This window comes from Atta colombica, unplaced genomic scaffold (genome assembly GCF_001594045.1).
Source record: "Atta colombica isolate Treedump-2 unplaced genomic scaffold, Acol1.0 scaffold226, whole genome shotgun sequence".
In the NCBI taxonomy this organism is placed as follows: domain Eukaryota; kingdom Metazoa; phylum Arthropoda; class Insecta; order Hymenoptera; family Formicidae; genus Atta; species Atta colombica.
In genome coordinates, this window is record NW_017259323.1 from 1,653,208 (window position 1) to 1,666,969 (window position 13,762).

Here is a 13,762-nt window from a genome sequence, read left to right on the forward strand (position 1 = left end):
ATTTCATTACGAAACAAGAAAGACTTAGTTTTACGGCTTTATAACATTCATGTCATTCATTAAAAAGAATTTAGCAATTTATTTAGACGAAAAGAACATCGTCTGAAGTTTTACGAAAAGATTGTGATGACACATAATCTTTAAATGTCTAGTAGACACGATAAGTTCACATAAAACTTGATTTTTCTATGCACCTTGACAAAAGAGAAATTCTTATGTGAAATATTACGAAGTATTACGAGGTTTAACTGAAACTGTATAATAAATCACTATGCAAACGTTTCGTGTCCTCGTCCGCATTCAAGGGTTGATAAAGCAAGCGTTGCATAATTCACTGGCAGTGTACACGAAACAAGTATCGGCATTCGTTCAAGGTCGAGTCAGGTTGGTCGGCAACCATACACAGCACTGTAATCTGCATCACAATGTCGTTAGTTGTCAGTAGAAACGCGAAACACAAACGAAATTGTATAATAACTGGCTCATTTTAGTGCCAGCGGCGAACAATAAAATGCGATTACGTAAAATAGCATCGCAAAACAGAAGAAAAAACTAGTCTTAACTTTTATATTATAGCACGATTTTTATCAACTAAATGCGTAAAGGCAGCGGAACAATTCGCGAATCCACACCGCAATTTCGCAAATCACCCGATAAATCTCCCTTAATTGCTTGGAAAGTAGATCGTTGTATCGATTTGGAAAAGTTTTTAATGAAACCACGTAATTTCGACATTCATTACAGCTCGAAATTTACTTAACAGAAGTTTTATACTTGAAATTAAAATCTTTTTCAATTAACGGACTCTTGAACTCCATCAATTTTATATACATACATGTGCATTTAACAAAAGAAAATATTTCTTTCTCTCTTTTAGCATTTATTTAAATACACATTAGACTTAAATACACATTCGATAAATTTACATTAAAATTTATATAGTTAAATAATCTTTCTTTTTTCCTATAAAAACAAAACTTTTTTTAAATTCTATTTTTAAACTACGAGAAAGATTGATTTCAAATTACATTTATTCTATGTATCTTTAAAAATTATATTGTATAAAATAAAAATTATTAAAAAATATTAAAATCTAAAATTTTTAACACGTTTCAAAATTGTATTCAAAATCTGTGAATACAGTAAAAACTATTAGATTCAAAAACTATTGAATATTATTATTAGATATTATTATAATTTAAGAAATAAAATGTACATATGTATATACTATCTATCTTTTAAATTGTAATATGTGTTTGTAAATATTAAATAAAAAAAATAAAAAATGTGATTGTAAATTTTAAGCGGAAATATGACTTAAAAAAAAATGCTTTATATATGACTTATATGTATAAGAAAATGCATTTTATTCAAAGTACATGTTTTTACACATCAAGCAACACATTGCGTGCACAAGGATGATACGATCAACTGACATCGGTCAGTTTCCGGTGTAATCATTACAGATACGTAGTAATTCGATCCACGAGGTCACTGTGACTCGAAAGGTGCGACTTTCGCACTTGAAAAATCCGTGAGACATCAACATTGCTATAACGAAAATGCTCGTCCGAGATGTTACGCAATCAATACACGAAGCAGCCTCGATGGAAGAAACAGAATAATTATTTTAGCTCTCACTACAGCGGAACTGCGATGCAAATTAATTTGTTATGAATTGATACTTGGAAAGTTAATTAAATCCGCAAAAGTTAATTGAATTTTCGCGTATAAGAGCAAAATAAAAAAGTTTATAATTGATGAGAACGATATAAAAAAAAATTTGTTGTACAGTGACTACACACATTTAGTTGTGAAAGATAGAAATAGCACTTATTATTACATTAATATTTTTCCTTATTAGCATTTTTATTTTTTTTTTTATTAGCATGCTTTCAATTATTTGGCCCTTACATAACGATAAATTTCTGTGTAAGTCTTAGTTATAATTTTCTTTCTTTATATGATTAATATTAATACATGCAAGTCAATAAGTAACTTTAATACCAATGTTTGAAAAAAAAATTAAGATTACTTTGTAATAAAGTATTGACTCATTTATCGTACACGTATATAATATCGAAATAATTTACCATTGAAAATTTTTATCGTTTAGTACTATTTACAAGGATTTCCCTGAAATCATACATAACAAAGAAATTTTGATTTAAGACATTTACTTTATTTGTAATCTTTATTAAAATCTAAATTCTATTTACGTACTTACATTTTTTGGGCATATTACATTATCAAGTATATAAATACTAACTATTGAAGACAGTATAGAACATTTTCCTGATACGCAATTGTTCTGAGGCAAGAGTTAAGAATAATCACAAGATAGAAATTCTCGCTGTCATGAATGTTTTATAGCACTTTAGATAACTAGTAAAGCACTCAACATGAATTTGCGAACGTTTTATGGAAAAACTGAATTTTTTACACGATCTCAAACTTTGGACTTCAATCCTACTTCAATCCTATATTGAAATTTCTCTTTGATTTGACATTAGAAGAGACTAGACAAATAGGCTTCTGATGCAACCAGGACCGCACCATTAGTCGGTCGTAATAGCTGATAATTAGTCAGTGGCTTGCGTAATAGCTATTGTCCATTAATATTTCAACGGACAGTTTGAAAAAATATTCTGCGGACTTCCAGACTGCAAAAAGCAGTTTCAGAACTATCAACATATAAGAATATAGAATTAAAAATAATAATATCAAAAATATAGAACTAAAAATAATAAAATTTACTAAGCAACTTTGCTACAAACTTTATCTAATATAAGATGAATCACTTGAAAGGTAGAATTTATATTTTTCTTTGATCGAAGATGCAAAAAAATATAGAATTCTCTTAAGATAATTCTGAGCATATTTTATAATATATATAATATTCAATGTTAATTAATTAACTTTATAACAAAAGTATACATTTAGTTTTAAATTTCTGAATTTAAAGTTGTCTCAAAATAATATATTGATTAAACGTATTTTAATATCTGTAATCCAAAAAATAAGAATATTTTCTGTTACAGGAAACAATAATAAACTTAATAACTCTCAAAAATATATAATTTGACAAAAAAAATTACATCGTTACGTCACTCCTTCAGAACCAAAAAGATTGTATTGTTTTTTATTCATTGTGTACGTATACATGTAACGTCATCAGCTGCAAGGACGTTCTAACGTCACACACAATTAACACCTTATCATCTTGACATGTTATATGATCAAAGCACACCTGATCAAAGTATGAGTAAGATAAGACTTTTTAAATATTGTGAAAACTGAACTCTCTTGCAAAGACACGTATTTTATTCAATAATAATATTTCGATTACATTTTAGAATAAACGCAAGAACTGAAATGCATATAAATTAAGTAATTACGTAATTAAATTATGTAATTAATTTGTAAAATTTGATTATATTTGTTAATTATATAATACTATTTGCATAAAATACGAGAAAGGGAGACACAACATAAAAATTAGCATTTAATTTTACTAAATTAATTTCCCACTGATAGAACACGATTTAATTACTTTGTAAGTTAATGTAACCTTTATAACTTGTACAATATTCTATTCAATTATAGCAAGAAGAAAAGGATCGATCAAAATCTCTAATTCACTCAAGCAATAAATTACATTAGCACATTTGAATCTTATTATAATTAACATCTTTGTGATTATCATTTTATTAAGTTAATAAGTTTTATTGCGATGAAATACTGTTAAAAATGTATAATTCTTTAAAGAAATATAAAAACTATTTGAATCATATTGAAAAAATTCTTTTAAATAAATGCGCACAGATTTAAATTTATTTAAAACAAATACCTATAAGTATGGCATTTTATAAATAAACATTAATTAATTTTGTTACCTACAATTTTTGTTTAAAACAATTTTTATCCACATAATCATTGTGATGTAAAAAAACCTAATAGCAAGTAAAGTGATATAAAAAAACTAATAGCAAGTAATGTAAAAGCTAAGTCCGTAAAATAATATATTGAATAATGCGCAGGTCTCTTAATGAGTTACGTCCTCCTCTTGATCTTTTGTAAATGGATTTATCGATAACTCAGTTTGCTTTAGCGATTGCTCCTTTTTTCGACAATAACTTACAACGGATTTATCACGATAATGGAAAGGTGTGGTACATTATTATGATCTATTCAATGGATAATATATCATGTTATCCGCGCATTTAAAATTTATTGCGAACTGTAACATTCCTATCTATTTCTAAAAGATAATAAAAGCGATTCAAAATAAAAAGAGTTTATAATTTGGTTCCAAATTTTCCAGAAATTAAAATTAAAAAATTATATTTTGATCATTTTTACAAATAAAATATAGCGAACATAATATTTATCGATTTGAAACTTTCAATTTAAAAAAAATCTACAAGATTCTGTTAGTAATATACATATATTGTTATTATGACACATACATGAAATAATGCGTATTACTAATAATGAAACTTCATAAATGAAATCGATTTTCTATTCATGTTCATGCTCTTCAAAAGCTACGTCATGCGTATCCATTAGTTCGAGTATTCCTATCAGTGAATCGGAAGATTAATTCTCAGTTACAGGCAATAAGGGCAATGTGCCGGCGATGCCACGAATGATAATGTGAAACACATAGCATAATAACAACGAATAAAAGATACGCAAGATGAATACATAAGACTAGTGAGCTTAAGCTTCCCACGCCACACCTTTCGCTACAAGAGCTATTTTGAAATCTGATGTAATAATACTCAATGATAATAAAAATACACAATGTTAGATAAAATTATTGTCCATCCATTACTTCTTTAGCTGCATTCGATATTTTTCCACGTAATAGTTTCCCACTACGACATTCTCATCGAATACACCTCAACTTTCGTCTTCCACTTCATCACTCACGCAGAATAAGAAAATAAACTTTAATTTAAAATATTATAAACCTAAACACAAAATTTTGATATATTTTATTAATTTAGCCTTAATATTAATGGTGAAAATTTATAAGGAACAGCACTTATAATATTTCAATGTTTTATAATTCAATACAATAAAAAAAAAATTAATTAAAAATTAGATTTAAATTATACCTAAAAATGTGTAAACAATTAATTAGATCTTATTATTTAAGACTTAAAAATTCTTTATTTTCAATTGTAGCTAAAAACTATTGACAAAGATTTCGTGATATTTAGCAAATTAATTTCAGATTGATCAAAACATCTATAATTAATTAGTGGAATTTTCTGGGATTCTCTGTATACATTAAGATGTTCCTCGAATCGATCGCCATAATTTAATATTTCCAGTAAACTAACAATAAAATGTTTTTGACAAAAGTTAATTAATTTAGTATTATAGTTTAATTAATTTATAATAAAAAATTGCATTAAAAAAATTTTTTTAATTTGTCTTTTATATACAATAAAAATATGGAAAGAAAACTATATGGTTCGCTTTAAAAAAATTTGATTTTTATTTTTTATTAAAAAATGAACAAATTTTAAATTTTTCGTATGAAATTAATTCTTTATTAGAAACTAACAAACTTTTGTTAAAAACATTTTGTTAAATCAAAAACATCTAAAAAATTATGGCGATAGTGTGGAGGAACACTCTGTATATCAAAATCAAACTAAAAGTGTCTCGAATGTGATAGAACACATTAATATGACAATCTCGAGGTAATTATTCACATGTGCGACAATCCCCACGTGATTACACGTCCTTTCCTTTTTACGTAATCGCGGCATATATCTTTTATATACGGGATATAACGCACTTGTGTTAATAGCACATTGCTTTAAACATTAAATTGATGCGCTTACACGTCTCTCAGAAGATTGTAATGCAATTTGTGAAAATTCAATTTTATGATAACTGATATTTGCTTATACATGTTTTTATTGATTAATTATAGCAGAGAAACAGGAAGACTTCATTAATGCTGACAAGTGTAATTTCATGATATACTTCAATTTATTATGTATACATACGTCTTCTCATAACTTTTCTTATAAAACACTTTAATTCTCGTCATTTCATGCCCATCTTTAAGATTAACTGCAGTAATTTATTCTTGTCGAAAAACAGCGATCCAATTTGATTTTATTCATTTTCAAATTTCTTTTCCTCTTGCTTTCATGCTCATTACTTTTTATATGCATCTTCAAATTCAATCGTGTTGCGTAACGTTTCGTTTGAAAAAATATTCACATCGTCGCGCGCGCGTTGAACAAACGACGGAAACTTGCTGTTACTGGTTACAATGAAATCCTCTTAAATCGCTTCGAAGGCCTCGAAAGTAGGTGATCCAGCATTCTAGGAGCATATTTCTAAAACTTCGAAAACAATGAGTAAACTCGATGAAGGCAAATCAAGATTTAATCAAGGTGGGCTACACAGATTGGCGTTGAAAATCGTGCAACGTTCGATTAATGATCTTTCTTGCATCTCCCAGCTATAGTCACTTCATATGTAACCATCAAACAATTTCAATCGATGAGTAAGATTAGAGAGTCTCTTTAAGTAAGGCTCTTTAGGTAAGATAAATTGTTATCTACCACTTCTTAAGTCATCTTTATGCAACATCTCAACAATCAATCATTTAAGCATCTTACTAAAATTTTCCGCAAATATGTAAAAAATTTGATGTAATCAATTAACTACAATTATTATAAACATGTGCGTGTTAACATTAATATTTGAATTTAATTATAATTACTATATTTTTAGAAGACTATTTTTTTAATGTCTTTATATATACACACACACATATATATATATATATATATATATATATATATATATATATATATAATAAAACAAACAATAATACAAAAGGCCATGAAAAAATGTTTATAACGAAATAAATGATTTAATATAATTTAAATTTATAGAAAAATAATTACTAAAAGCAATCAGAATTTTTGACAAATGTTGTTTACTCTTTACTCATATTTATAATATCCTCTTAACTATTAAAATGAAACACAATGTAGAAAGTGCAAAACTGCAAAGTCACATTGCAACCAAGTAAAAAAAAAATTAATAATCAAACACGAAGAAAATCGATAATCTACTCGAAAGAATAAGTTCTTCTATATTAATTCATTGAGCCATAACTATTTTTTTAAAATCATGTTATCATTTAATTAGTACATTAATTTGTTTGAAATATTAATATAATATATAAATATTATAATTAGTATTTCGCAGGCCAACTTATTATCTACTTTCGCATTTTTTACATATATCATAGTAATTATTTAATTTATGAATAAAAGAAAAATATTCTCGACGATCACAGATTGTTTTAATACAATCTGTTCACAAGCGATTTACAGATGCACGAGACTTTCTTATGTTTATTTACATAGAGAAATCTCTGATAAAAGGCGAGAAGGGGCAATCTTAATTTCCAAGAGAATTCAAAGACTGAAGCGCATTCGCGCACAAAGAAGTTTGAGTTTGGAATAATAACTATGCCCGTCAGTTATCTCGTAATTCATCGGCGAATTCTTCTGGAACGATGTGACGCGTCAGATCAAAAACTGCACATTAGTTCTACGAATGCTTTGCTTTTGTATTCCGATTGCATATTCAGCATTTTAAAATACGTGCCCCTTAACATTAAACGTGATGTTTCTGAATAAATAGAACTTAAAACTCTGGATACATTCTGTGATAAATTTATGATATGTATAATTTTAGCTCTCACCATTCATTTAACATTAAATCGCACAATTTTGAATTTTATCTGATATTGTGAGTATTCAAAATATATTTAGATATATTCGTTATTTCGGATGTATCGTATACAACGATTTAAAATCAGACAGCTGTGTTTAGCATTAAACGTACAGTAAGAACACTCTCTTTATATGCACTCTAAATGTAGAATCAATGTTTGGTGACAAGCGTGCTTACACACACATGTAAATTACGGATGCTACATTTAAAAGATACACTTTTGTTGTATCATGCTTGCATCGTACTGCGCAAAGATGACCTTGCTTCAGCTTTAGAACTCCAACTTAAATCTCGATATCAAAAAAAATGTGAACAAATAGGTCTGCAAAAATGTGAGCAAAAAGGTCTGCAAAAATTGCAGCAGAAATTCCTGTCTTTAATTGGCAATTCTTTTATTTCTCTGTATGAAATTAGTGTGAATAAAAGTTATTTTTATTTTTAGTTACAATTATTTTTTTCTTTAATGTGTTAAATAGGTAAATTAAATAATATGTAAACATTAATGAAAAACTTTAACTTACAATCATTATCTTTTCAAACAATTAAAACACGGTATATACACATGTATAATTCGTTTCAAATTTTTCTATCATAAAGAAATTAAAAAGAAATGCATTTTTCATAGATATATAAAAAGTGAAAATTTTCTTGAACAAGTTTCAAATATCAAATGCGATTTTTTTCAAAAATTCCTTAAAAAATCTAATTTTAAAAACACACTAATTTATTATTGCAAAATATTCACAGTGATTAATACAATAGATCAATTATATTATATACATGAATAATTAGTGTCATGATAAAACAAAATATTGATACAACACACTACATCTTCTCATTTATTCTAATGAGATCATGTGTAAAATATCAGCTTCATAAGAGAAGCTTCTTCTTTTTTATCAAAAAAAGAAAAAAAAGAAATGATGAGGCCGTAAGTTTAAAAACGTCTCTCAGAAAGCTGAGGCCGGAAGTAAAATAAAGGAAAACATCGCGAATGTAGACGTCGGGGATGCCACGTGAAGCTGTGGCTATTTTCTACAAGAGGGCCAAGCTCTTTCTTCAGTAAACTCATCGCTTTCCCGCCCTCTCTTCTGTCACGACCCTTTCGATTACTACGAAGCTGCTTACCTCACGCTATAGGATCTTCCCGGTTTGGAGGTCATTGCACTGCGGCGGGTGGTTGTGGCGGGATGGTCGGTGGCGGCGAATCGATTTTCCATGACGGCGACGTGATGTCGCTCGTTGGAAAATGTCTCTCTCCTCGTTTTTCTCCTCGCTGCGTCTATCGTTGCTTCTCACGTGATTACAACAAGAATTTCGCTACAAGACCGAAGGAAGCATCCTCTTCAAGATGCAGGTCGATCGATACTTCGCAAATATCTCTACAGTCACGTCTTCGAGCTTGCACCCTTTAAATTGCACTTTGTAGCCCATGCACGTAATCTCTTCAAGTTGACTCGAAGTTATCTTTAAGATATCTTATGGAAAAGAAATTTAGAAATGTTGACATCGACGGCATTATCCTGATCTCAGCAAATACATACGGCGTGTGAATCTTTTGATGCAAATCACAATTTATCATTGAATGATCCGGAACTAAAAATAAGAGAGGAACGAGTCTCTTCCTAAAATCAGTAATTTTTCGTGTCACGAAGAATCGTAAGGTGAATTCATAAAGTGTCCTACCAATGCCGGCTTGATATACGTAAACAGTTTTCACAGTAGTAATCAATGTCACGGTAATTGTGGTGCTTCTATTTGTATGAGACGTTATAGTTGGCTGATGTTCATTCAAGCGTGTTTATTTGTACTTCTTTCTCATAGTTTTTCAATGGCTCTTTCATCTTCTTTTTGCTTTAGGTTTGTATCGCGGTTGTTACGGTTCCACTTCGTGATTCCAAAAAAAATTCTGAAGCGACTGATCTATACAAAATCTTTACTATACTGTATATCTCAATTGTTTAACTTGCAGATAAAAGGATTCACGTGACTGTGATGAATCGGTCGGTTCCGATCTCTTCAACAATTGTCGCGGTCTTGTTAAAAATTCTTTATACCCTGAAAACACCTTTGTTTTCCAAGTTCGCAATGAGCTTTAGATCCTCATATAAATGCGTAAAATCTTCGGTTATTATATCTTCGAGGCTATTATATCGTTGACAATAAACAAGATTTAATGGAATTGCAAAAGTAAAATTATTAAAGATTTCCGCAAAAACTTTCAATCAACAATTACAATACACGTCCTCGTGTAAAACAGTTAATATAATTGTGTATAAATCACATATACTGTAAACACGTAACTTTTTCATAGTATAAAAATTATTCTTTGCACCATACAGTAAGGTTTTAATATTAAACACTCCACGATAAACATTCCGAAATTAATTGTTACGTTTCATTTACGTGATTATAACTTCTTCAGCATCCATGGACAGAATGAAGTATGAACAGGCTCATTCCGATGTCGAGGGGAGAAATTCGTAGTGCCAAGGGGTGACTCTCATATGCCATGCGGTAGCGTCGCATTCGTTACTGCAATTCAATGCAACCACCGTGGCTACACTACGTGGCTTGCTTCTATCGACCGTATCGCACTGCGACGAGGAATCGGACTGGTCGCCGAGCCGCGTGCCGCGCAGGTTTCATAAGTACTTGCGCGCGCGCACGCTCAAGCACAGGTGGGGCTGAATTAGATGCTAGTAAATAATGTTATTTTTCATTTAACATTTTTCCTTCAAGATCTTTTTCCGTGTTAATTTTTAAAATATAAATGATAATTAAATTTTCTTTCTTTAATAGAAAAATATAGGAGATAAGACATACACACACACACACACACACACACACACACACAGAAATATTTGTATAATTTGTATAATTAGTAAATACTTATAAATGCACAATACTTTAATAAATTTATTAAAAAAATAATTTTGAAAGAATAAAATGATAAAATATAAATTAATTCCTAAAGACTCCTTAATGATACAAAATGATATTTATAAAAAATTATTACAATTTAGTATTCTTTATTAATAAACACATCTATAAACTTTTGAAATATTCGCATTAAATTTTATCTGTATTAAATATTATAACAAAATAATAAATTTCAAAAACACTATTTCTGCGGTGTGTTTAGAATTATTGCAATAATTTTATCTTTATTTTTTCCGACAAAATTAACGAATTAAATCTGAATTTTTAATATGCATTTTGAAATGTTTTTAAAATACTAATAATAACTAAATCTAATAATATTTCATCAATATCTTTTTTCAAAAATAAAATAGACGAATTAAATTTAAACAAAGCTCTGACAATTTTAACAGACCATTCTTATTATCTTACATAATTTGCAATGTCATCCTTTCATCGTACATTCCTCCAGTCTGCACATGCAGTCTTATCGCCGGATCCGTAACATCAAGCTCATTGAGGGCTGACCAATTAAGAGTCGCACGCAACGGATCATTGCCCGGACCTCGTCGGGCAGATATTTTATCTATCTCAATCGATTTCCGTTTTAATCCACTCTCACGAGACTACGAGTTGTATACAGCTCGTTTTACGACTATTAATTACGAACAGAGGAATAGTCCGAATCGTTCCAATGAGAAACAATTATAATGCACGCAATAACAATTAATGTCTGCATCCTCCTCGTATTAAGATTTGTGGACATTAGTATGGCAATATTTAATTACGATCCGTGGCGATACATAAACGCTTATTACTATTAGGTAAGGAGAGAGATCACACTAAATGAATGTCACGTTATAATTGCATCATGATCATCAGAAATCTGAAATCCGTCACATTGCATTTAAAACATGAAATCATTACAAAAATTAATTGCAATTTCTGTAATGTATTTATTAATTTTCACTCACAGGAATTCTTACTTTTGCGCAAACATTAATATTTACATTGCTCCCCCCTTTTTTCTAAAGTAAATACTTTAAACAACAAAAACAATTATAATCGATTTTTATTTAAAATAACATTTGATTCTTAATCGATTTCTTTTGTATCTTTTTATAACAATAACAAAGAAAAAAAAACAAAAAGAAGATTATATAATAATTATTCCTCTGTTAATTCTTAATACTAATAAATATAGACATTTAAATTTTTCTTTTATATATTCAAATTCTTATATCTCAGATATTATAATAAATAAGAATGAAAAATCCGCTGAACGGAGAAGCACGATTCAATATACATGAATTATAACTCACATAAATTTCCATGTCGAGTTGTTGCAATATATGCGAGCTTGAAGTCTACGGAAAAGCATGATACATGTTTGCTCGTGCGGCAGGACCTGTCGCAAATAATCCTGACAATATATAGGCGACGATTTTGCGGGCCGAGTATTCTAAATCGCGTGCAATGGACGACGCGACGGTATGCGCCGAAAACAGCGTTGCCGACACGAAATTATGTGGAATGTTTCACGAATGAATTTCTAAGACCCCGAAGAGATCTCTCCCTCTAACTAGCGGCTTGTGGCGTCAAGTTATTCCAGCTCAAGGGAACAGGGCACGTCGCATAGAGAACTCACAACATGTGCAAGTTGTCGAGAAAGGTTGGTTAACGGTACGTATAAATTGCTTCGAAAGATAATACTTACACAATGGGTTTACTATTTAATTGAAAATATTTGTATAAATATTTTTATAAATAATTAAAAACTAGAAATGAGGAAGAGAGTTATATAAGTGAAACTTTACAAAATAAGATTTTTATGTAATTTTATATAATTTTATTTAATTTATGTCAATATTTTATCCATCCATATTTAAATGCTAAGAAGTTACAATTTCTGATTTATAATTTTGTAAAAATAAATCATGTATTGGTAAAATTGAGATTTTATAAAATAATGGTGTCGTGTGCAATTAAAATATATGTAGCTTCATTTAGATAAAAAAATTATCTTTTCTTTACTTAATTATTCTTTAATTATTTATTTAATCATTTAATTAAAGAATAATTAAATGATTTAAATAAATAACATTGAAAACTAATAAAATAATTGAATAAATTAATTTTTTAATTTAGCATTATTGTACGATAGAGTCAAATAAAATTATCCTTATCTTATCAAAAAATAGAGAGGGTTAAACTTTCATAGTAAACAAACTTGAGACTGATGATATGCAGTTCTATATACATATGTTATGAATTAAATTTATGAGAGTTTGGAATATTTGGACGTCAGTTTTCTTCATATGCAATGACGATAAGTTTCCTGTATTGGTTGCGAAGCAAGTGAAGTGCCTACCTTGTGATCATTATAAATTACGCGTAATGATACTAAACTGAAAACGGCACACTCGAGCTGAAACTGTGCGGAATGTTGTCACAGATTGCTAAGAGTATTTCCTTGAATTATAGCGGCAGTATTCCCTTTAGCCATTTCTTGTAAAGCTAATTGAATTTTAACATACCTATATTCTTCATTTATTGTTAGAATTACTTCTTCTCGCGTGCTACACGTGAATAAACTTAGATCAATCTTAATAAATCATATTATATTCTCACACATTCTTTCGCATTTTTTATGAAGAAAATTTATAGAAAATTTTATAGAAAATTTACTATATAGAATTATGATTTCTATAAACAGTGCCCACCGTCATTCTTTGTTATACGTTTATTGATCGGTCGGTTTCTATGACAATTATGAGCGAAATATATTCCTGTTCGAATTTTTTTTTCATATAAAAATTCATTCATTGTATACGTTTTAGTTTTATTTATTTTTTTTTTTTTTGAAGAACATATTGTTTGAATATTAAAAAATTTTTATTAACTCAAGTAATTTATTTTAATGTTAATTATAAATACTTTTGCTTCATGAATTCTAAAGCCATTATTTAAAAAATTGTTAACATTTTCCTCTCTCTAAAAATAATATGTCTTTTTGCAAGAATTATTGTATAATATCTTTATATATATATATATA

The 13,762-nt window shown here is 28.8% G+C and overlaps 1 protein-coding gene across 3 annotated transcripts in view; it reads right to left on the bottom strand.

Moving 5' to 3' along the window:
* Nucleotides 1-13,762, bottom strand: part of LOC108688162 (repressed by EFG1 protein 1-like) — a 39,684-nt gene that overhangs the window by 16,210 nt on the left and 9,712 nt on the right. For 2 of the 3 annotated variants that reach the window (XM_018194307.1, XM_018194306.1), the window contains exon 1: nucleotides 8,914-9,322. The exons of the other annotated variant lie outside the window; for it this stretch is intronic. In XM_018194307.1, the coding sequence (XP_018049796.1) occupies nucleotides 8,914-9,005 (92 nt within the window). In that variant the 5' untranslated portion in view covers nucleotides 9,006-9,322. Of the gene's footprint in view, nucleotides 1-8,913; nucleotides 9,323-13,762 lie in introns of those variants that run through there. 3 annotated transcript variants of the gene reach the window in all.